This window comes from Trematomus bernacchii, unplaced genomic scaffold (genome assembly GCF_902827165.1).
Source record: "Trematomus bernacchii unplaced genomic scaffold, fTreBer1.1, whole genome shotgun sequence".
NCBI classification, from domain to species: Eukaryota; Metazoa; Chordata; class Actinopteri; order Perciformes; family Nototheniidae; genus Trematomus; species Trematomus bernacchii.
In genome coordinates, this window is record NW_022987698.1 from 3,868,435 (window position 1) to 3,891,945 (window position 23,511).

Sequence of the window (23,511 nt, forward strand, 5' to 3'; positions counted from 1 at the left end):
ACCGGGCAGACAAGAAAAGTTTTTGTAAAGTAACCTTAAACATGACAGGGGTCATGTCAACATAACCTAGTATCCATAAACTGTATTACTAAAAACATAATTGATGGGAGCACAGTCTCACAGTTGTAATATCTCTTTTGTTATATTCTGATGGATTATAAATACTAATTTTCAAAAAAATGTGAGCCCATATAAACCAATTATATTATTTAAAATAAATCTAGAAATATCATAGTCAGCAATTGGTAATGATTAATGATGCTAGCGTTTTCTTGTCAGCAGTAGACGGGCGGAGCTTCAGCAGAGGACACCTTCCGAGACGACCAGGCTTGCAAATCAAACAAACCCTGTGCGCTTGTGTCAGTTGTCGCACAGCGTGTTGGACACACATAACAGTGAGTCTCTTTACAGTAAGGCTGTGCTAAGGTCACTTCAGTGTTTATATTCTGTTAACAAGAAGACCGTGGTGAAGTAGTGCGCTTGAAGATGGTGTTCCTGTCGCTGTCTTGCTGGATCCGAAGCCGTGGACCGGACAGATACTGGAAAATACAAGACATAGTCAAAAATGCCAAGGTAAGGCCACGACTATTTTCTGGAGGAGAATATGGCTTAGAGCTGTTCTGTCAACAGGTTGTGCTTTTTATAATATTGTAATCTTTGTGAAAGTTACATTTGAAACCTTGTTCAAACCAGACCTTCAGTAAAAGTAATTTGCAATGTTAGTCCTGCTGTGTACAGATGAGCCATGCTGTTTGAGTCGGTTGTAAATATGCCTCATCATTTTTAATCCAATAAATGTAGCATACATAATTATGGTTATTTGGTTTAAGTCATCCCTTCTGTCGCTTCTTCCTCCAGCACTTCAGAGGCAGGAAGAACCGCTGCTACAGCTTGGCAGTGAAGGCGGTCAGGAGGGCTTTCGTCTACGCCACCAAAGGTCGGAGGCTCAAGAAACGCTACATGAGGACGGTGAGACAAGAAATACTCAAATACAAATGTCCTCCAACGACCTGATGACAAACACATGGCACTGACTGCACACAGGCTTCACTCTGAGATTTAAAATGTATGAAATAAAATAGTAAATAAATAGATGGATAGATAGATGAGTATGTAACAGAGGGTAATGTCAGGTTATTAGAAAACAATAAAAAATACTTACAATGCAACAATTTTAGTTGTCATCAAAAATGATTTAAAAAGGTAAATAGACGATACATATAATTAAATTAAATATATAAACATACAACTTGCACAAGGGCTAATATTGTCAATAATTTTTTTTTCAAGCAGTAACAAATTGATTGAAACACAAACAGGAATGAAAACAATTGTAAATAATTTGCATAATTTTAAACAGAACCCAATTGATTGGTCCCATTGTGACTGTTGTCACTAATTCCCATTAACATCATTAATTGTATTTTTTGTGCTCTTTATTTCTTCAGCTCTGGATCTCACGCATTGCAGCAGCATCACGTGAGCACGGCATGAAGTATCCCGTCCTAATGCACAACCTCACCAAGGTAGGCTGTGCTGAATTTCCCAGCGGTGCAACCATCATCTCTGTTTTCCAGGCTGTTTATTCACTCTGTCTGTGTGACATATTTTTTCTTGTCCTTCATACAGTCAAGTGTTCAGCTAAACCGGCGTGTGATCAGCGACATGGCCATCACAGAACCTCGGTCCTTCCTCTCACTTGCAAAAGTGGCGCGGGCTAGACAACAGGAAGGCTTTCGGGCAGCGTTGGGTGACGGCAAAGAGCCCGTGGGTGTCTTCTCCCGTGTTGTTTTGCTACAGTAAAATGACTTGCTTCAGTTACAGATTTCTTATGTTATGTGGTTTAAAGAACTGTGGCAGTGGACTATAAAGATGTTCATTAAACAATTAGGCATCCTATCCCTTACTTTCTTTAAAGTTGTTGCTTTGACTTAGTATGTTTGATCACTTGAGAGTGCTGCTGAGATGACGTGTATCTGAATTGCAACCCAGTTAGCATCACCGTTTTCAGGACAACAAGCCAGTGGGATTATTCTTTGACCACAAACTATAGACTGCAAAACAACGAAATCAGAAGTGCAAAATTCCGGACTAATGTCTGGGATTAAGGTCCAAATCCTGCAACTCTAGTTACCAGGGCTGAGTACAACAACCCACATAAATGTTCACATCTCATTACCAGGGTCAAGTCATCATACAGTACGTGGGTTAAAATGACTGATCAGAGAGCAGACAATGATGCACCTGTCTCTGTCTGCTTCAGGTGTAAATACGTTGACATGTTAAGCAATGAGTAATGTCCCTAAAGTAAAAGAGATACAATATATTGCTCTTGGACATTCTAGCGTCTCTACGAATGACTGACCTTGAAGGTTCCTCTGCTTGCTATGCTCATCTTCAGCCATTCCGCGTTTTTGTGTTACCATGAAAACAGGTTAGACAAATGTAGACGTCTTTTCCTTTTAAGTCCCTATCTGATGATTCCAGCAATTGGCAACTCATGAATACTTTTCAAAATGTGTTAAAGGTGAACCATTTCAAGTTAAGTTTAGAGTAGATGGAAGAATATTTTAGAATTTGTGCACTCTCGTATCATAACAAGGATCTTGTTATAGTCCAAGATGCCAGCTGCAAAGTAATTGTTTGTCCACTTTCTGTCCGCTCTGCTTCTGCCACTGTTCTAACAGTGTTACCACAAGATACTCCTACGGTCGCCCTGATTACCTCCAGTATCATGATTATCAATTTACACAAGCCTCCTTTGCATAATGATAACTTTTTGTTAAGTTAGGATTTGATGATGATTGTGAGTTTTTGGAAGAAGAGTGTCCTTAAGTTTTGTTGATTACTTTTGTCTCTGTAAATATATATTTTGCCATTTGTTTTGGCAAGGTTGTCCTCTAAATGTTTATTCATTAAACATTTTTGATATATATGTTGTCTTCCTGTCTTCTATTTAAACAAGTTAAATATGTGATTATCAGATATATCCGAATTGGATTAGACATTTCTAGCTTTAATTTTGGATGCTTTGTGCCTACAAGTGTTCTTCTGTGAAAGCTGTAATTTTACACTATGCGTAAGTAAAGTTTATTTATAAAGCGCTTTTCACAGACAAAGTCACAAAGTGCTTGACAAAACAATAAGACATCAACATAGGAGGCGTACAATGATCAATGAACACACAAGCCACATGTTAAGAAGTCATAAAAGCACCAGAACATAATTAAGACACAATAAAAACACAATAAAACAAAACTTACAAATGAAATTTAAAACAAACAAAATAAAAACATAGTATAAAATGGAATAAAATCAAGCAGGAATGTCTTTAAAATAGTTTTAGATTTGCTAAAATCTAAAACTTATAACTTTGTGTCTTGAGACAATGTGTGGACACAATTATCTTTATTCAATAAACCCAAGGTAATCGAGAAGCACGTACAACCAGGTTTCAAAACTTAACATTCCTCCAGTACCAACATGTATTCTTGATTATTGCTCTTTGCTAGAAAAACAGTGCTGGACACTACTAAAAGTGCACTCTGTTTACTGGAATACAAATTAAAGATAATTTCACTTTACTTGAACATTTGCATTTTAAAGTTAACTATACTAAAGATAAATGTACTATTTTTAAACTCTCTTTGAAAACAGTGCTGTTTTTCTGATGAAAAGTTGAATTTTAAGAGATATGACACACACTTTTCATAGACCTTAGAATGTACATTGTATAGCATTAGCATAACCTTAAACATCTAAAGCATTGCAATGCAATACACATGAACAGAGCAGTAATATTAATTCACAAAATCATATATAATAGCAAAACCCTTACAGGAAACAATTGACTGCACAATTAGTAGGCTACATTGTTTTAAACGTTTACTACATTTTGCTGATGATACTTCAGATAGTTTTTAATGAAGGACTGTGCTTGTAGTTTTCAGTACTTTTAAGGAAGAAAAGGATCTGAATACTTCTTCCAACCCTGGATACAAAGCACACATGCATTAATGTCAATGACCTTCAATTGACAAAACCAGACACAGCCTGATGCAACCAAAAGAAAACGAATTTCCTGTGATTCGCATGTATGACCCTCTGCGGCTACCGTATCATTTTGGATGGGACTACATCGTGGACTACATGAATGACCTCTACTGGGGACAGGTAGTTGGGCCAGCCAATGAGAAGCAGATGTACTCGATACCAGCCAATCCTCGCTGCAGTTATTCAATCCAACCTGTCATTTATGCTGCACATGCGCAGAAGATTGCGGCATGACACGAGTGTAGTGGAGAGTGCAGTGACAGGTCTCTCGCTCCATACACAAGCGGATAAACTGAGTTTTATTCCTTCTCGTCAAAATGTCGTGGCTGTTCGGCCTGAACAAGGGGCAGCCTGAAGTGCCCCCCGGTCTCCCGGTTCCCCCTGCACCGCCTGCCCCGCCGGCTGGAGGCTCCGGCGGCGGCGGAGATAAACCCAAGGACAAATGGAGCAACTTCGATCCCACCGGGCTGGAGAGGGCTGCTCAGGCGGCCAAGGACCTCGACAACTCCCGTAAGTGTTGTGCAGGGCCGGGTAGCTCAGTGGAGGTTTCTCCTTATTATAAAATTATGACTGCAGAGAGTCGTGATGCTCCAGCATCCAGAACCTCTCCGGTTCACGGTGGTGGTCGCTTCAGTGATGCTGTAGCTTTGGAAATGAGGCCCACATTAACACAGCCAGCTTCTGTGAATGTACATTTTAGGTCAGCTTTGAGACACTGTTGGTTGATCATGAGAACAACGCTGTGTTCTCTCACCTTCATTCAAACTATTGGACTGGGTTCAAAGGTCATCACCTTGCCATCTGGTATGCAACACCCACAATCTGTTGTTTCTCATACATGCATTTATAATTTGAAGCATCGTCCTTATCCGCTAAGGTAATATGAGGTGAACAGAGAGTAGACACAAATCTGTGAGGATTAAGTGCCAGGCAAGCAGGTTACATTGATCACTGGAAGTTTCCATGTTGAGAAGCCACAGCATCTTTTACTACCGTGTTGTTGACTCTCCTCTCTCTCCTCCACCCAGGACATGCCAAAGAAGCTCTGGACTTGTCTCGAATGCAGGAGCAGAGCACTCAGATGGAGCATCAGAGCAAAATAAAGGTACAGTGGAAACGTGTACTATACTACTGCCTTCTTTTCATTTCCAGCAGGGAATGAAGGTGATATTAATTGGGCTAATTTACACACACTAAAGAATACACTCTTTTGTGTGTTTCTGTAACAGGAGTACGAAGCAGCAGTTGAGCAGATCAAAGGAGACCAAATACGAGTTCAAGCGGAGGAGAGGAGGAAAACTCTTAATGAGGAGACCAAGCAGCATCAAGCGGTGAGACAGAGAGGATTTTTTTAAATATATAATAGTTTAAGATCAACTAGAAGTATGCTTTGCAGTGAACTAGAGAGGTTTGAGTTGTGTGGTTATGTTTTGTTTTGTTCTGTTACAGAGAGCTCATTTTCAAGATAAGCTGGCCAGACAGCGATATGAGGACCAACTAAGGCAACAGGTGAGGTCATCTCCCAAATATCGATCAAAAAAAAAGTCTTATAATGTGACATAGTACTAATATATCTTTCTATTACAGCAAACACTGAATGATGAGAACCTCCGCAAACAAGAGGAGTCTGTGCAGAAGCAGGAGGCCATGAGGAAATGTAAGAGGCTTTACCTTTAAGATCTTGTTGAAGCTTTTGAAGATCTTGAGTGGTGGTTTATGTACTTGTTGTGTCTTTTTTATATAGCGACAATAGAGCACGAGATGGGGCTGAGGCACAAGAACGAGCTCCTGCGTATACAGGCCGAGACCAAAGCACGAGCCCAGGTGGAGCGAGAGAACGCCGACATCATCCGCGAGCAAATCCGTCTGAAGGCTGCAGAACACAGGCAGACGGTCCTGGAGTCCATAAAGTAAGACACACAGACCTCTTTAAGATTTAACACTGCAGTTTCTATGATTTTGGGAATTAAAATAGTTTTTGTAATAGTACTATTTTTGCTTCTTCTGCTTAATTCCTCTTACTGTGTTTATGTTTGCACAATTTACACCAAAGCAAATTCCTCGTATGTGTAAACCTACTTGGCAATAAACCAGATTCTGAATCTGGTAAGATGTGTATTGAAAGTTCTTGCTGTCCTTAATCGTGTTACTAGTTCAAACTGAAGGTATTACAAATGAATACCAGTATAAAACTGTAATAGAATAAGTGTTATTTTAGAAGGGATTATTTTTTAATGTTAACTGGTTAATCTAGAGTTGCATCATGTGAACGCCCAAAAGGCATGCTGACAGAGACGTGTATTTGCTTTGTTTTAGGACTGCAGGTGCTGTGTTTGGAGAAGGGTTCAGGGCCTTTGTGTCGGACTGGGACAAAGTTACAGCCACGGTAAGACTTTTGTTTCCATTCAGAATCAGTTTGGGGAATTATTAAACTATAAATACATAAGGAGCCGCTGAAGAAAGACCTGTCAACTACTGAAGCATGTTCATTAAAAAGGCTTCTAATAAATTCAGTCCTTAGCATAAAGTAAATGGTTAAAGCACTGTTTCATACCATTGTTAAAAAAAAGTACCAAAAAAAAAAATCTTTTCATAACATGCATCTGCAAATGATTAAGATTTATTTTTAACATCCAACAAATTAGTAACAAAAAGAACAGTAAACTCTTAATATACACATACTCACAAGTAAAATACAGAAATAAATATGTAATGTCCAAAAAGCGGTAGATAGGAAGAACTATACACTCATATTATCCCAGCGCTTCTCCATAACTCAATTAACTAGGCGCGTTCACACCGGAGTACTTTTACCCCGTACTTTTCCCGTTTAGTTCCGTTAGTACCCCTGATGTCGCGTTCACACCAAAAAGAGTACTTAGTGCCGGGAACTTTTACCCCCATTTTCAGTGCCTGCTAGAGAGGTGGTACCAAAAAAGTACCAATTTCTATTGGCTGGGCGAATTGCAAACCACGCCCCGTAAAACTCTGAAAAGTTTTTTGAAGCCGCCATTGTATTTGTTAGCAGCATTAGCATTAGCCCCGCGCACCAACGGAGAGAGAATAACTTATGGCAACACAAAAGAAAACATGGGAGCGGTGGAGATGAGGAGGTGTCGGCGTTCTGGCGATTTACTCGGAAGGCTTCAGTAGAAGCTGCTGGGAGTCCCAGCAGCTTCTACTGAAGCCAGTCCCGGGGACTTCCGGCCGGGGACTTCCGGCCGGGGACTTCCGGCGGCAGTATACGCCGTGAAGTTGTTTGCAGCCTGCCAGTAAACCCAAAGCAGAAGCAGAAGAAGACGAAGTGACGTCAGCGGCTCATTTGCCTAATCTTCCCTCAGGGAAAAGTACTCCGGTGTGAACGCGATTGGTACTTAGTGCCCTGGGGTAATAAGTGCTGGCACTAAGTACGGCAAAGTACTTGGTGTGAAAGCGGCTAATATTCACCATATATACAACGCTAAAACATTTACCCCATTGCTTTTATGCTTTTGCTATTATTGCCCTATTCATTTAGTTATATTTAGACAAAAGAGTAACAAAACATTTTATTTTGGAAAGTTTGTACTGTCTGTTTCCTGTCATGGCTTTTTATTTGGATGTCTATTATTTGATCCTCAGAGGGAGCATTATTGTGAATGTTGTCTAACTGTTCCTTCTCACCACCAGGTGGCAGGGCTGACCCTTTTAGCTGTGGGAGTTTATTCAGCCCGAAGCGCAACCGGGGTGGCAGGACGTTACATCGAGGCCAGGCTCGGGAAGCCGTCGCTGGTGCGGGAAACGTCCCGATTCACCGTGGCAGAGGTTATCAAGCATCCGGTCAAGGTAGAAAATTAACACATGGATCCTTTGCTTGTTTTGATAGTTGCAGATTATGATATACTAATTGAACTCTTTCTGGTCACTTTTTAGATGGCCAAGCGTCTGAAGAGCAAACCTCAGGACGCTCTTGAGGGAGTTGTGCTCAGTGTAAGTGGACACCACAAAACTACAGAGGATGTAACCAACGTGTATTTCTGAAGTGATGATGTAAATGTATTTTTCTATGTACTATTAGCCTTCCCTGGAGGAGCGTGTACGTGATATTGCCATAGCAACAAGAAACACAAGGCAGAACAACGGCCTGTACAGGAACATCCTGATGTACGGCCCGCCAGGCACGGGCAAAACTCTCTTTGCTAAGGTAAACCTGAGGGCTGAACGACGACTTAATAAACTCCTACATATATGGAAAAAAAGCTTTTCTAACTGTAAGGCCTTTTTTTCCCTATTGAGTAGAAGCTGGCAATGCATTCTGGGATGGACTACGCAATCATGACTGGTGGTGACGTGGCACCCATGGGCCGTGACGGTGTGACAGCCATCCACAAAGTGTTTGACTGGGCTGGCACAAGTCGACGCGGGTAAGCTGCTTAATAGTATACTACATTACGCACTTTTTTTAGAAGACTATACAGACAGCAATACTGTCCACTCCAGATACAAAATCAACAGTTTATCTCATCTTGTGTTTTTTATCCTGTTACAGACTTCTGCTTTTTGTTGATGAAGCTGATGCATTCCTTCGTAAGAGATCCACTGTAAGTTTATTACATTTTTCAGAAACCTAGCTCCATAAGCTAAATGTTCCTTGTTTCAAAATAAATGTTCCTATTCTTTAAATTATCCCTAATTTATTCTAACTCCATATTGTGCAATATTTACTTATGTAGGAAAAGATCAGTGAAGACCTCAGAGCCACTTTGAATGCATTCTTGTATCGCACTGGAGAGCAGAGCAACAAGTAAGAATTGATTTACATTCTGTACAAATTAAACCCTTAAACAGTGGTCATTTTCACATCATTCTCCTTCAACTTCCCACTAAGCTTTTTGATTTCTTTGTTTTTCTGTCAGGTTCATGCTGGTGTTGGCAAGTAACCAACCAGAGCAGTTTGACTGGGCCATAAACGACCGTATCGATGAAATGGTGAACTTTGCTCTTCCGGGTCCTGATGAGAGGGAGAGGCTGGTCCGGCTGTACTTTGACAAATATGTGCTGGAGCCCGCCACTGGAGGGAGGCAGTGAGTACTATCCCAGAAACACAGCCGTTAAATAGGTCAAGTCGCTATAATAAGGTTCAGTCCACCATGTTAATCATTCACATATAGATATATTTATCCTGAGTCATTTTCACGAGTCGTATTATACTTGATAGAGTGAAGCTTTGGCTGAACGTCGTTGCCAGGATGAGGATTAGTTTTAGGCCCTAGATGCAGGTAGTGAAATAGCCTGCTGGTCATCTGGATGCAATTATTACAGAGAGGAGCGATGGAGGCTGAAGAGTGATCCGCAAACAGGACAGGAGGCAATGAACTGAACTCTCATTAATCTGTCCTTGTGTTTGTGTTGTTGTTTTGCAGGAGGATGAAGCTGGCACAGTTTGATTATGGTCAAAAGTGCTCCGACATAGCGAAGCGTATAGAGGGCATGTCAGGAAGAGAGATCTCTAAGCTGGGTGTGGCCTGGCAGGTATGTCCCCTTTTTTTAAATTGAAATCCATAGTTCCATTGTTCCATTGTTTTTCATAAACAGCCATGTAAAATCTTACTTCAAAAATGCTACATCATTTATCTGGAAGAAAATACATTTAAAGACCAGTTGTGTTAACTCGTGTTATCTTTTAGGCGGCAGCATATTCCTCTCAAGATGGCGTCCTGACAGAGGCTATGATTGACGCTCGAGTCGACGAAGCTTTCAAGCAGCACCTTCAGAAGATGGACTGGCTTCATGGAGACGAAGAGGCTCAGACCAGGACCCTTACCCGTCCCCTAGCTGGAGTGAAGGCCGGCGTAGACCAAATGGGCTTCACTTTGCCCCTCAGCGAGGCCCCAGAGGCTCATGAGGTGATCGCTCCAGTTCTTGAGTCAAGTACAAAACTAGAAGGTGAAAGTTTAGCACCTCTTTCAGACATCGACCAACCAGCAGAAGGAAAAAGTGCCCCCCCAGCTGGACAGGACTGTGACGATGCTGTCAAAGCTGCGACAGAAGCAGAGAGTTTAGCCCCCACTGACAGTGAAGGCAAAGTGACAGAAAAGGAAGACAAAGCTGCATCTCCTCCTCCAAAGGATGGAACTCCAGTTTAAGTCTTAGATTTGTTCAATGGGCGGCCTGGATTAGAAAGATTAGTGTCCGGCCTCTTTAACTAGTGTGTCAGTTTGTCTTAAAGTATGTTGGACTGTCTGTGACAGAAGATGAGTTCAGCAGGTAGGAGCAAATAATCAACTAACTTGACAAAAAAAACAAATGATGCCTGACACCTAATATATATGATATACATTGTAAAAGTGTACTTTACATGGAAACCAGACTGTGTGTCTGCAATAACAGTATATAAGTGTTATGCACTGTGGAGAGTCTGTTGAAATGATTAAATGCATCTGTGTTTTTATAAACAAATGATCTCATGTTTTCGGGGTGCAGTTGCTGGTGATGTTACACAACCTGTATAGCAGAGGTCAAGAGAGTCTTTCAGTAAGGGGCATGACATCTTTGGATTTAGTTGTACATAACCCTTGTAAAATGCTTATGTACAATTTAGAAACATCATACCTTGCAATTAAATTATCAAGCATTATTAAGGGTTTTCAAAGACTGTATAGCAACACAATGAATCACGTCAGAGAGGAGGTGGTGAGATTGGATGAGGCAGTGATCCCGTCCTATAGGAACCCACAAGGGATTTCATAACTCATACAAACTAATGGGGGCTTCAGGAAGCTTTTTCTACTGAGCAGAGTCAAGGGTGTGAAGCTGTCCTTGGTTTGAAAAGGCCCCATGATACAACTTCCTGTCAGACATTATAGGATGACTTGATGTTATATGAAGTACAGGTTCACTTAAATATCCAAACAATCTGGTCATTCCTATTATGAAAGTAATATTTTGATGATGGTGAACTTGATTTTAAAAATAGTTTTTCCTGTATGCTCACAACACTGCAACAAGGTCCCCTCAACAGCTTCATTGTGAGTCCGACAACATTAAAGGAAGGCTACCTTATGCAAGCTATCCAATCAAGGCACTAAGTTGCCAGAAAATATAAAGTTATATTTCAACTCACCGGAAAGGGCTATTACGTTATTGAAAATAAAAAACACAAACAAATTAACAACTTAATCTAATCAACATTTGTATCTTCATGTTTCATTAACATTATCACACACATTTTGATTGCTCTGCAGCATGTTCCCACTGGAGTCCTGAATAACTCCATTGTGTTACTGAATGTAGGCCTCCATGACCAGAAACCTGCATCTGGAGAGAAAGACAGGGAAACTGGGATGGTGAAGGCTCCTACATTTGTGTTGGTGTTATAGCTGTAAAGGGGGGGACCAACTTCATATTAATGCCTAAGAATTTGGAATGGGATGTCAAAAGCTCCTGTAGGTGTAATGTGTAGGTGGCCCAATACTTTTTGTCTATATAGTGTATAAAAGTATTGGGACACTCCTCTTAATCATTGAATGCAGGTGTTTGTAATGTGTAGGTGACTCCAAAATCTTGTAGAAAGCCTTCACAAAAGAGTGGAAGCTATTATGACTGCAAAGGGGGGACCAACTTCATATTAATGCCCAATAATTTGGAATATAGTGTATACATGTATGGTCACTGCAGAGGGCCTTCCTTCAGGAACCAAAGGCTTTTCAAACCCTGTCCAGCGACTGCAAGAACAACCTGATGCTGAGGATCAGCAGAAGTCCAACTACCACGTCCATATTCTGCTGGGACCTGATGTCTCTTACAACAAAGTTTGAATCCAACATGGACTGGGACCCGTTATATGGAACCACATCATAGACTTGATGTCTGCAGTAGAGAGAGCAGCAGCCAGTGGTGGGAGATTTGAACACAGAAAAGTAAAGAAAAAAAAATTAACTCACGATGGTGAAAGATTTTTAACATGGGTTTTATGTCCCTGGAGGTAAGAGAATGATTTGATAAATACCAACAGGTCACAGTTGAGTCACAGGAACTAGAGCTCAATTTCTCTGCCTCTGAACAGATATGTCTGAATCACAGACTGGTCTGAACATCTCTTTATTCCACATAGAGTCAGTCATTTAAAACTTTTACTCAGGCCTGTACTTGAGGTACTATATTGTACTTTTTACTCCATTATTATTAATAAACGTGCAAACCTATAGCTATTTACCTCACAGATTCAGATTATTCAATCAAAAAACATCAAATGTATTTTTATATATTCAGCTGCAAAGCTGTATGTAAAGTAGTGCATTTCATCTTTACCAGCTGCAAAATCACTAAATCTATCGATATACAATAACTCTTATACATTTATATATTGATAAATACACATATTTTATAAATGTTTTACTTTAAGTAGCCTACATTTTGATGGTCATCCTTTTTGCACACTGACACGTGACATTTAGAATACTTGACCTCTATTTGTAACCGAGTATTTCTACACTGAGGTATTATTACTTTTTAAACACTTCCCACATATCTTAACATCAACTCACAGAAACCATTAAAACAGGTTCAGGAAGCATCGAGTTTGTCTCACTCTTTACAATAAAGTTGTATTAGATCAGCTGGTTGTATCTGACACCGTGCTCTCCTCTCATTCACGGTAAGAAGAGGTTGTGAAAGCGGTCAGAAAGCGCGTTCATGACAGCACAACGTCACAGTCTGGCAGAATACAATAACAGTAAGCTGAGATAATATGTCATAAAGGTCACATGAAGGTGGAAAGGCATAATGTCCGGCAAAGTTAGGAACATTATGGGGGTTTATCTTACTGCTTGTGTGCACTGCACCCAACAACAGCTGGTCGGTGCTCAGTTATCTTGAACCACAGCAGGGGAGAGTCGGTGATGGATTTTCCAAGTCACAGGTAGATTTACAAATTGTTTTTGTAATCGTAAAAACGGTAAAACGTCTAAACTATTCAACTGCCAACTTTTTGTCGTTTTCACAAATGCAGTCGTTGAGGGTGTTTATTATAGTTTGTCAAGGTGAGGTAAACTTGATTTCTTAAGTCTTCAGCCTACATATGTTTGGTCAGAATAACCTTTGCCTTGGTTAATATACAAGTAAAGACGTATTGTTTTTATTTTAGATTTGTGTATTTGATTTACTGGTTAGAAGGTGAAAATGACCCAAATAAACTGCTCTAGATTAGTGTTGGTCAAAGGTAGCTACATCCAAAGCCAGACCGAGGATTTGATTTAAACTGTTTTGCTTTACGCTAATATTTACAAATTGAAATATTTCTAAATAATCTGTTCACATGTATCTCTAAAATTTAAATCAGACATTAAAATAACCAGGACCATAAGCATAATAGTGGGTAATTGAATGCTAGAAGATTTTGTGTAACAATACCCATTTTACATGAAACCCTCATGAACTACATAACACAAACCAAATAAAGAGCCATGACATGTTTCTTAGAGATGTTTCTTTCTTTCTTTAGAGGATTCATATGTACATACAGAAAAATCAGGCACTCTGAGCCGAGCTCGCAGTTTGCAAATAATTACAATGTTTCAATTCTTTAACATTTACAAAAGAAAAATACATACTATGCCCTGAAAAATAGCATATCCAAGTTGAAATAGAATCAACACATTATATAGGAAACACACTGGAGGAGAGCCTCAGAGGTCTAGGTTTGGTTATCATTATTAGCCCACCCACTTATCCAAACTAATCCACAACACATTGTCACACAAAAACAAGCATTCAGTTCAATTAACTCATCCCCGTCTGACCCCAAAAAAAAACAAAACATTTACACTTCCCAAGATCAGGAATAAAAAGTCTGACATGGGCTTAAATGAATAACAATTATACGGTATATCATCTGGGGGAAACAAAAATCAGCATTCATATGCTGTTCTGAATGTGGCCTAAACCAGAGGGACTGGAGAGGGAGTGGTTGAGTCAGGGTGGGGTGCTATGGCTCTCCCTGAGGAGACATGGTTGAGTGATTTCACTGGACTGGGATGAAGGGCTGACCAAGGCCTGACCAAGGCCTGACCTTGATCAGGAGAAATAAAGGCAGAGCGAGAGCAGCCAGTTCGTCCTCTGCATAGAGGACAAACACCATCATCCCCAATATGTCCAACAGCAGCCATTTGTTAGGTCCTGACCCAAAGCTGCGTGTGTATGTGTGTGTAGTTGTGTAGGCACACAATGTTTATGTATGTCTATCTACTGTGTAGATGACTGAGGAGTAAGAAGTGTGTGTCCATATACTAATGTTTGATTGCTTGTGATCTAGGTTTGTGTGTATTTCAAGTTTCTATTGCGCATTAGTAGAAACAGACAGTGTGGAGAAAAGGCCGGTTGCTCTTCTCCTCAAACTCCTGAATGAGTTCATCCATTTCATCCTCCATGTCATCAGTGTGCTGGATCTGCAGGGATGGGGAGGAAGCACATTAAACACAGCCTGAATGCCAACTACAAATTACCACTAATAAATACCATTTATGAATCTTATTGCACCCTTTCATAGCATAGGAAACTAGCAAATATTGTTTATTAATTCCCATGTTAGTTCTTTAGATTTCTTGTTTCGAGAGTCGTAAAAACAAAAGATATCCAGTTTATTATGATATAATACACAAAAAAGGTGTCCAAGAGGATAAAAAAACAAAACATTTTTGCAATTGTTGCTTGTAACATTACTTTGAGTATACAATTATCAAAATAGTTGCCCATTATTTTACTACTCATTTGCAGCTCTATTTTTATCAGGTGACCACTGAACCCCCTATTTTGGAAATGGGGTAAAATATTTCCTTAAAAAAAAATGTTTACTTGGCTATACAGATTCATCACTAAACCACAATGTCATAGGGGTTACAGCGCAGCCTTGTTGTACTTTGCCTCAGTGGTCCTGTACAACAGCATTTAGATGGAGACACTCACACATTGACACAGCTCACAGATGAGGAAGGCGCCCAGCGTGGCTTCCTCGTGGTTATCCTGAATGTCTACATTGATGACGTGAACAGACTGCAGAGTCTCCTGCTCTCTTGAATTTAGATCTGGGGAACAAGAACAGAAAAATAAAGCAATACAATAAGTGTAATTAAAACTTGGTCTGCCTAAAATCATTTTGGGATAAAAATGTGATTAAGAAAGTTGTATCAAAACAGTGTTCTAGCAAGGGGCTCTGAATTACCAACAACATCCTTTCAGTGATTAGTCATTACTTATAAGAAGCCTCACCCTCCAGCACTTGGTCATAGACTCTCTCTTCACAGGTGATGACCAGGTCAAACTTATCCTTGCAGTTTTGAAAGCGCTCCGGCTTTGATTTGATGCGCTTGTTGCGGTCCAGCATGTGCAGGATGCCATTCTGTGTGTATCTTAGGAGTTGGTAGGTCAAGGAACACAGCAGGAGCGAGAGAAACACTTCAAGGTAATACACTCATCACACTATAAGAGACAGGACCATAGAACAATAAAAAATGGCCAGAAAACAGCCAGTGGGAAAAACAGAAAGATATTAACTTGTTTGAAAAAGAATGCAGATTCTGTTTGCATGCTGGGGTTCACATCTGATTACATCAGTGTTTGTGTGAAACTGCAGCATCCCCTGCTGGTGGCTGAACAAACTACCACTAAACAGCTATTTAAAAAAAAAAAGGGCTGATCGAAGAATGGCATTTCAGGGCCACATTAAAAATGAGTCACTTATAGCTAAAAGCTTCATCTGTCATTGGGCAGATGACTTGTTTAAGCTTAATAAATATATATAAAAAAAGAATAAATTATACAAAATATTTAGTTTATCCAATACTCAATGTTAACAGCAGTCAAACATAAGTCTATGTAAGACTTTCTCTACACAGGATCATCCTTCAATACATTGCCAAATATATAAATAAAAAAAGACCAACCACCATAGCGAATTGTCTATAATAGTGGGCTATATATTTTTTTTTAAAGAAATCCATGCAAATGTGCAAGAATACAAGTCGTTTCGTAAGAAGCAGTATATACACATTATATATTAATACATAGGGGATTAACAGAGCAGCTAATTTACACTTTGTAACACGGCACCTTGGAAATGCAGCAATACAGACAACCTACATATATTTGCAAAATATACACCTGCAATACAGTAAGATTAGCAAGTAACATTTGGTGAAGCACAAATCTCCTAGTTTTTAAACCAGAATTTCACAAGAAGCATATTTAACCAGAATAACTTAAGCTGAGTTTAGACATAGCCCTACATTTAGATTACTCTTTACTTTAACACGGCAATATGATTTTTAATTTTTTTTTTATTCCAGATGTAACAGGAATAACATCCTTAACATATACAATAAAGGGGGACATTTCCAGGGCAGACTGCTACCTTATAGTGGAGACATGGATTATTTCAACTATTATCAATAAAAAGATAAAAACGCCTCCAGTCTGTACTTGATGTGATGAACGAAAGATACAGTACTTTTTGGAAACTCTTCGTGGGCCAGTGAGGATACATAGGAAATAACTCACTAATGTATTTTTATTATATCTCCAGCTTCAACAAATGACAGGCTTTCAGTAATGCGGTCCAGTTTTAGAGTATCCGCTAGCATGTGCATTTACAGTCTCACTAATGAGAACCAACACAAGTAATTCCTCATTACTTTGGAGCACTGAAGTCAATATTTAATATATTTATGTCTAAGAAAGCAGGAAAACTACACTTGTTTTGAGAATTAACTCCTGTGAAATGCCATGTTGGGTTTATTTTGTCAATGAAGTTTAAATTTGGCATACCTTAGCCCTTCAGTTTTGCTGTGCTTATCTCTGTTACAACATACATTCAGATAACTAACAGCAATTAACTACAAAAGACAAGTCTATGTTAATTCCCTGCTGGAAAAAAAATCTTCTGTCTAAATTGCTGGTGTTACTGAAGCAGCAAAAACATATTGTGACAGGGGGGAAGAAATGCATATATTAAAAACACAGGGTAACTGCATGGTGAGGAACAACAGTGGTAACGTTAACATGTTTGCAAGTACTGACACTCAACATTAACTTAGTTTGAGAAATTATAATTTAAATCTTAAAAGATGAGCATACATGATCTTCACCAAATAGTACTTACTGTTGTATTGCAAGGTGTTTGCACAACCCCTGCATATAATAGGTTTAATATCAAAGCAAACGTCTGTTACACATTTTAAACATTCCCTTCGTGTGATTTACCCATCCGTGCAGTCCCATCTGTTGTGCCGTTCAAACGCCATCATACCTGCATGTTGTCCTTCCTAGATTAATATCAAACACGATACATGTACATGGGCCATGTCTACTTATCTGGTTTCCTGTATACAGTATGAATATATGCGTGTGGAAAAGTGAGTGAGAAGGGGATACAGTTCCTTGTCCTTGCGGACCAAGTCGTTGTACATCTGTACATATGTAGTTTTGAAGTCATACACATTTGGCTTATCCGGGGCAGGACCGGGTAGCTTCACATGAGACCCTGTCCCAAATGAACGCACATCAAATCCACGTTTGCTGCAGAGATGAAAAGAACAAAACAGTAAATTACATACCATTTCTGGCAACAACTATAGAAAAAATAAAACATTGCAGAAGTAAATAATGCAGTCATCAGCCTCTTTCCATGTCGTATATAAAAAAGGTACACAATGAAGTCAGGTTTTCAATTGGTCTCCTCTATTAAAAGATAAATATTCTATGTATAACAGGGTCTATCAATTTCAATGGCTGTATTAAGGCTTAATGCACACCTCATATCCCCCTAAACAAGAGATTTAACATGTAAATTTAAAGCAAAAATGAAGGGAAAGCGTTATTTGTTTTACTTCAGCTAACCACGAGGGTGACAGTCTGTCATCAACTGTCATTGGCCCTTAAATCCTTTTCCAAGTACATACAAGTTGTACAGCTTTCCAATGAGAAAAGAGCAGCCATTAAGGATGAGATCAGGTACAATTGTTTAACAGTCCCGAACCATCCAGACCTTAAGTAGAAAAACTAATACATCTCAATTCAGCCTTTGTACAAGGTGTAAAGAGGGGGCTAATCAGAGCTGGTTACCACTCTAAAACTCCACAAGCTGCAGTTGCTCTCTTCCGGAATATTCCCTACAGGGGGGCGCTATAATCATCATGTGGGGAGAAAAGAAAACTCGGGCCGGTCATTTTTAAACGCCCTTTCTCTTTTTGAAATCAAAATCTGTGTACTTTTACTTAAGGCGACCGCGAAACCTAAACAAATACGCCTAAATCTGAGTCTAGAGTAGGCAATAGCCCCTGGGTTAACTCTAAAGCAGCGAGTCCATTGTTTACTGCGAGAGGCCCGACGGACGGTCCGACACGGTCTTGGTTTGACTCATGACGGGCTCAGAAAGCGGCACAGATTCGGTTCACTTCACGGAGGTTTTCCTGGTCCTCCTGGCGGCTCGTGTTTACCTGAGGATACTGTGCGCCTCCATACTGCGGTTCTGGTTGCTCGAGCACACAACCGCTACACGCAGCGGGTGGCTCGGCATTGCGACTCTCCGGTTGAAAATAACCGAGACAGGCTGTCAGAATTTATAAAGAATCGGTTAGGTCGATCTCTGTAAGGACGATAAACAACACAAACCCCCCTTTGTTACGCTAAATACGGTAACGGTTCGACTTAAAATACTGTGCGAGTGGCTCGTCTTCTTTAGATGGATGAAGTTAAAATGGCGGAGCTCCGTTGGTGACCACGGCTTTATGAAGTGATGTAATTTGGGGGCGGGGCTTACCGCGCATCAGGCAGAAAGTAGAAGTGACGTCACTAAAATAAAATGTAGAACTAATTAGAAACTTAAACCAATGATTACATTCGGATGGAAGCCAAGTATGTAATATTGTAAGCTACTAATAAAAACAAACCCTTTCGTTTAGTTGTAGTCATTTGAGCTATTTCCTCTCCTTTCCCTCCCCTGGTTCATGCAGGCAAACAGCCTTGGAGCTTTAACATTCTTTCTCCACAGCTGTGTCTTGGTATGACCCAGATAGTTGATTGACTTGCCCAAAAACATTCATAAAACAATCTCTTCTTCAGATGATAAGAGGACAAACAGTGTCAGACAGCAGGAAAGACATCCGGGAGTCCATCTTATCAGGTGGATAGCTCCCTGGAGCCAAGCATCCTGCTAGGAACAGAGCTTGCTTTGACTGGTTATCAAATGTTGATTATTCTCTTAGGAATAATTAAATGTTGAGGAGTGAGCAAGAGAACTAAATAATTGGTTGAGCAGCAGCTGTATTACTTTGTTTCTGCAGCAAATGTCAATTCTTCAGCTTTTCACATCAATAACACCAAGTACTCTCGTCCATCTTATCAACTTAGTCTTGAATTTAAGGCATACTTTGAGTTTATCCAAATTTAAAAACAATAACACATGTGATCACAATATTAATTTGCCAAATAACATTTAAAAAATATATTTGATTTTATTACCTATACCATTTTTATTAAGCTATATTTAGTAATCATATTATTGTTTTGTGTCTTTAATCTGACTCTCTACATAATGTTGAATGTCACAGTGATAGTGGAGTAATTATTATTATTTGAATCTATTGCCTGAAATTTCAGTAATTTTTTTTAAGACAATGTGTTTTCTTGTGTAGGAAATGTGTATATTTGTAAAACAAAGAGCTCTAACAAAAAGATTAGGTCCACTCTTATTAATAACTGTCCCTTCATTTATATTTTTTTGCTCTTTCTTATTAAGAGATTTATGGTGAGAGAAAAAAAGAAAACATTATAAATCCTAATGAAAACCAAGCTTTAAAAAGTGTCTTTTATAGGGTATTAGGATACAAATAATGCACCTCGTAGTGTTACAAATACTCTTGATATTGATTGTAATATTGAGTTAGAAATAACATGCTGTATATCCTACAACTATTTATTATTGTTGGAAAATTTCATAAATGGAGCCAAGCCAACTTCCCTGCAATTTATTAATGAAACGAAAATGAAACAATTTAGCACCATCTTATGGTAAAAACAAAAAAACATATTACTCTGTATTTGAACACATGTACAATGAATCCATTGAAAAAAGGAAAAACTTTCATCTTACAACTTTCATCTTTTTCTCTCTCTCTTTTTAAAAAAAAATATTTATATATTTTTCCTTTACTTTCAATACAATCATTTTAAAATAACTAAATAACGAGATCAAGCCTGAGTGGTTGACCAGCATCTGCCCTAGCAAAAGTTAGTTTTTATACAGATATTTTGAATTTGTGTCTGGAATTGATTGTTTGTCCAGGGATGTGAGGATGAACACATGCACACAAGAAGGAAGACAAGGAGAGCTATCAAGTATTACAAGTGACCTCATGGTACTTTATTCACTGACAGCAGGACATAAATGCTTTCCAACTCAAGATGTTTGACAAAGTATTTGGATATTTAACACCAGATTGTATTTTCCTTAAAAAATGGAACAGATCCATACTGAGGTGGACCTAAAAACAACTATACGGTGGAGTGAAAATAACGTTTTATTTGCTGTGTCGCAGCAAGGACATGACAAGTCTGGACACTTTCACAGGCTGCACATTTTGCTGCTGTTTCTGATGCCCTCAACACCATTTCATTCGTTGTATTGCTGTATAAATGCTGCCAGCACACAGAGTGACAGACCCAATCACAGACAACCTTAAAATAGAAACACAACACAGTAAACTGTATAATACTTAACTTAGGTTACCAGTTATTTTGGTTAAGTGCATCCTCGCAGAGGTTGACAAGGCATGTTATTTGCAGAGCCACAGTAGTTTGTGCTTCAATTCAGTCATAACAAATGTGAGCATCACTATATGGCCGATTGAATAATGTATTATTGACGGTGAGGGACCATGATTGGGAGATTAGATGTGGTCATCATGGATATTAAATGTATAATTCAGTGTCGCGAGTGAGTGTGGTAGGAGTATGTGTGCTGTGTAGCGGGGCTCATGATGTTTTCTGTAATGTACGCCACCAGCAAGCAGATGATGACCAGCATCACGCAAATAGCTCCCCCAACCGTTGTCATGGCAATCACAATGTCCTGCATCCCAGACGGCGGCAGGGTAAACTCAACACAGTCCCGATGGTTTTCTTTCTGAGTTGGATCAGAGTTGGCCAAGGAGCGCAGGCAGAGGCGGTATGGGATGTTCTCATGCAGCTCAGTGAGGAGAAAGTCCCTGCAGCCAGATCCAAGATGGACACCGGCACACTCAAACTGAGTGTAGCTTCCATTCCACCAGCAGCTTAACTCGTAGCCTCCCCGCCTGTGTCGTCGGCCACTGAAAACACTGTGTGGTGCTCTAGTTTCCTCTCTAGTTAAATTTGTCCCTGGCTTTCCACTGCTCCTCTGACCTGCTGCAGTCTCTTTTTTCATGGCAGATTTTGCCACATGGGTCCACTGTAACAGTACGCTGCCATTGGTGAGAATATTTGCCACCAGATTCCCCAAAGACACCACTGTCCTGCAGTCTCCCTTATGACACTCGTACCCAAACAATGTGTGTCGAAAACACAGCTGCCCACCGATGCCTCCCTCGATCACTCGGTAGGCACACAGTGGGGACACCTCCTCCTCTGGGCTCCAGTTTGGTGGCCTGCCAAACCTTTCAGATACCACAGTAGTATTATTGTCTCTGTTGGTGTTAAAGGAGAAACTATTCCCTTGGCCTGTTACCTCTTTTAGCTTTCGTGATGGCCTACTTTCTTGACTTTGATTGCCTGAGCTGGTGTTAGTCTGTCTCAGCCAGTTTATGGTTCCCAAATGATGCCTTTCTCTAGCCCCTGATGGGGATGTTGTTGTTGTTGACAGTGCTGAGCTGCTGCGATGAGATCTGCTCCCAGCTGTGTGGTGTAATGTGCAGAGCAGGAGTGCCGATAAGGCGAGCAGTGATGGTCGTTTTTGGCTTTCCATCTCACTGCCTCTCGTCGAATACTTTTCTTTCACAATGGATCAGATGGGCTGATGTCTGCCATTAGATCAGCTCTGCCTCAGTGCAAACGACGAAACCCGCTTGAAACACAATAACACGTCCATGGACGAGAGGTTCGGCGATTCATCTGCGATTAAAGAAAAAAAACTATTTAGTCATGCCTGTCAGAAAGACAGTTGAGTATGACCTTGCGTAGGATAAGCTTGCAGGATGAAGTTTACAGCGCCTAAACGGTGATAAAAGTCACCTCATTGCAGCCTCCGACTGACAGGCATTTATAAAAATCACTTACTAGTTTCGGTGGTACGAGAGGACCCGGCTATCGTGCCGTCAGATTCCCTTTCTTCTTCCTATCTGTCTCGACGTGATGCTCCGGTGCTGTGCGAGAGTGCACGTAGAGGAGCGCGCGCCGGTGTGCTTGCGAGCGTGGGTGCGTGCACAGAATATTTGTAGTCATCAAGTACATTCTGAGTCATCATCCCACACAGTGCTTCAGGTGTCTGTCAACAACCAGAGTCCTCCTGACAGACTGACAGATGCAGCGTTACTTCAACCCACCTGCTGCTCACCTGCTGTTAGCTACCTGTCAGTGGTGGACAGAAACCAAGAGCATTCACTCAAGTCTTTACTTCAGTTTAATAATCAGGAACTTCTGCTCCACTGTATTTCCATGTCCTACTACTTTAGTAAAAGTAAGTACTGCCATCCAACTGAATGTACCAAAAGTAAAAGCCTATTATTATTGAAGGATTATTATTATCAGTTTAATGTTGCAGCTACTAAAGGAGCAGTTTGTTTTCATTACCATACAGTATGGCTTGTGAATTGTATCATGGTATCAATAAAGTTGATCAACTATTAATTTATAATATTGTGCATTACTCAGCTGAATCTAAATGTTCAAAGTAACTTGAGTTAGCACCCTATGGTTAGCACGTGCATGTAGTGGAGTAAAAAGTAAAATAGTAGCTTCTGGAGAGTTAAAGCATAAATAAGCTGCTATACAGTATACTGTATGCACACAAGACCTACAGAAAATAACTAAAGGTCATTTTCTAATAAGGACCTCTTCCGATTGCATTCATGCTTTCTGTAAACTGCACTGCTTTTAAGTGCAGCTCAAATAGAATGATAGAATAAAAAGAGAAGGAAGGGGAAATAATGGTTTGTGTAGAATTGTATTGGAAGATCTTGATGTCATTTTGTCTATCCATCTCATTGTTATAACACTTAAAAAACATTCACACTACCAACAAAAAGATGTGCATTAATTTATACAAAGACCACTCTGACACAACCGTAACACAATATAACCACCACAAAGTGACTGCTGTATTGTCAGATTGCACGTACAGAGCAGGTGGCTTTCATTTAGTCTGTTCCCTGTAAAAGCTAATTACTGTTGAATGAGGTTTAAGCCACATGTTCTCTGTATAAAATCAGCATGAACAAGAGCGCCTATAAAGAA

The 23,511-nt window shown here is 39.9% G+C and overlaps 4 protein-coding genes and 1 pseudogene across 4 annotated transcripts; 2 read left to right on the plus strand and 3 right to left on the minus strand.

The window, feature by feature from the left end:
• Window positions 1-325: 325 nt before the first annotated feature.
• Window positions 326-2,935, plus strand: mrpl20 (mitochondrial ribosomal protein L20). Its single transcript, XM_034139635.1, has 4 exons — window positions 326-573; window positions 859-969; window positions 1,449-1,526; window positions 1,630-2,935. Exons 1-4 carry the CDS (start codon window positions 487-489, stop codon window positions 1,801-1,803), a joined length of 450 nt encoding a protein of 149 aa, XP_033995526.1. The 5' UTR covers window positions 326-486; the 3' UTR covers window positions 1,804-2,935.
• A 1,435-nt stretch (window positions 2,936-4,370) lies between these two features.
• On the plus strand, window positions 4,371-11,108 carry atad3 (ATPase family AAA domain containing 3). Its single transcript, XM_034139587.1, has 16 exons — window positions 4,371-4,563; window positions 5,082-5,158; window positions 5,283-5,384; window positions 5,503-5,562; window positions 5,641-5,710; window positions 5,798-5,963; window positions 6,370-6,439; window positions 7,723-7,878; window positions 7,966-8,022; window positions 8,111-8,236; window positions 8,332-8,456; window positions 8,582-8,633; window positions 8,766-8,836; window positions 8,949-9,116; window positions 9,456-9,564; window positions 9,720-11,108. Exons 1-16 carry the CDS (start codon window positions 4,371-4,373, stop codon window positions 10,176-10,178), a joined length of 2,061 nt encoding a protein of 686 aa, XP_033995478.1. The 3' UTR covers window positions 10,179-11,108.
• On the minus strand, window positions 10,707-12,728 carry LOC117489649 (annotated as a pseudogene).
• Window positions 12,729-13,500: 772 nt separating this feature from the next.
• On the minus strand, window positions 13,501-18,803 carry ssu72 (SSU72 homolog, RNA polymerase II CTD phosphatase). The gene is made up of 5 exons (XM_034139623.1): window positions 18,522-18,803; window positions 17,458-17,601; window positions 15,298-15,437; window positions 14,995-15,113; window positions 13,501-14,477 (listed from the first exon to the last, which is right to left on the minus strand). The coding sequence occupies exons 1-5, from the start codon at window positions 18,599-18,601 to the stop codon at window positions 14,376-14,378; spliced, it is 585 nt and encodes a 194-aa protein (XP_033995514.1). The 5' UTR covers window positions 18,602-18,803; the 3' UTR covers window positions 13,501-14,375.
• Window positions 18,804-20,440: 1,637 nt separating this feature from the next.
• fndc10 (fibronectin type III domain containing 10) lies at window positions 20,441-22,407 on the minus strand. Its single transcript, XM_034139605.1, has 2 exons — window positions 22,336-22,407; window positions 20,441-22,170 (listed from the first exon to the last, which is right to left on the minus strand). The coding sequence occupies exon 2, from the start codon at window positions 22,022-22,024 to the stop codon at window positions 21,008-21,010; it is 1,017 nt and encodes a 338-aa protein (XP_033995496.1). The 5' UTR covers window positions 22,025-22,170; window positions 22,336-22,407; the 3' UTR covers window positions 20,441-21,007.
• Window positions 22,408-23,511: the final 1,104 nt, after the last annotated feature.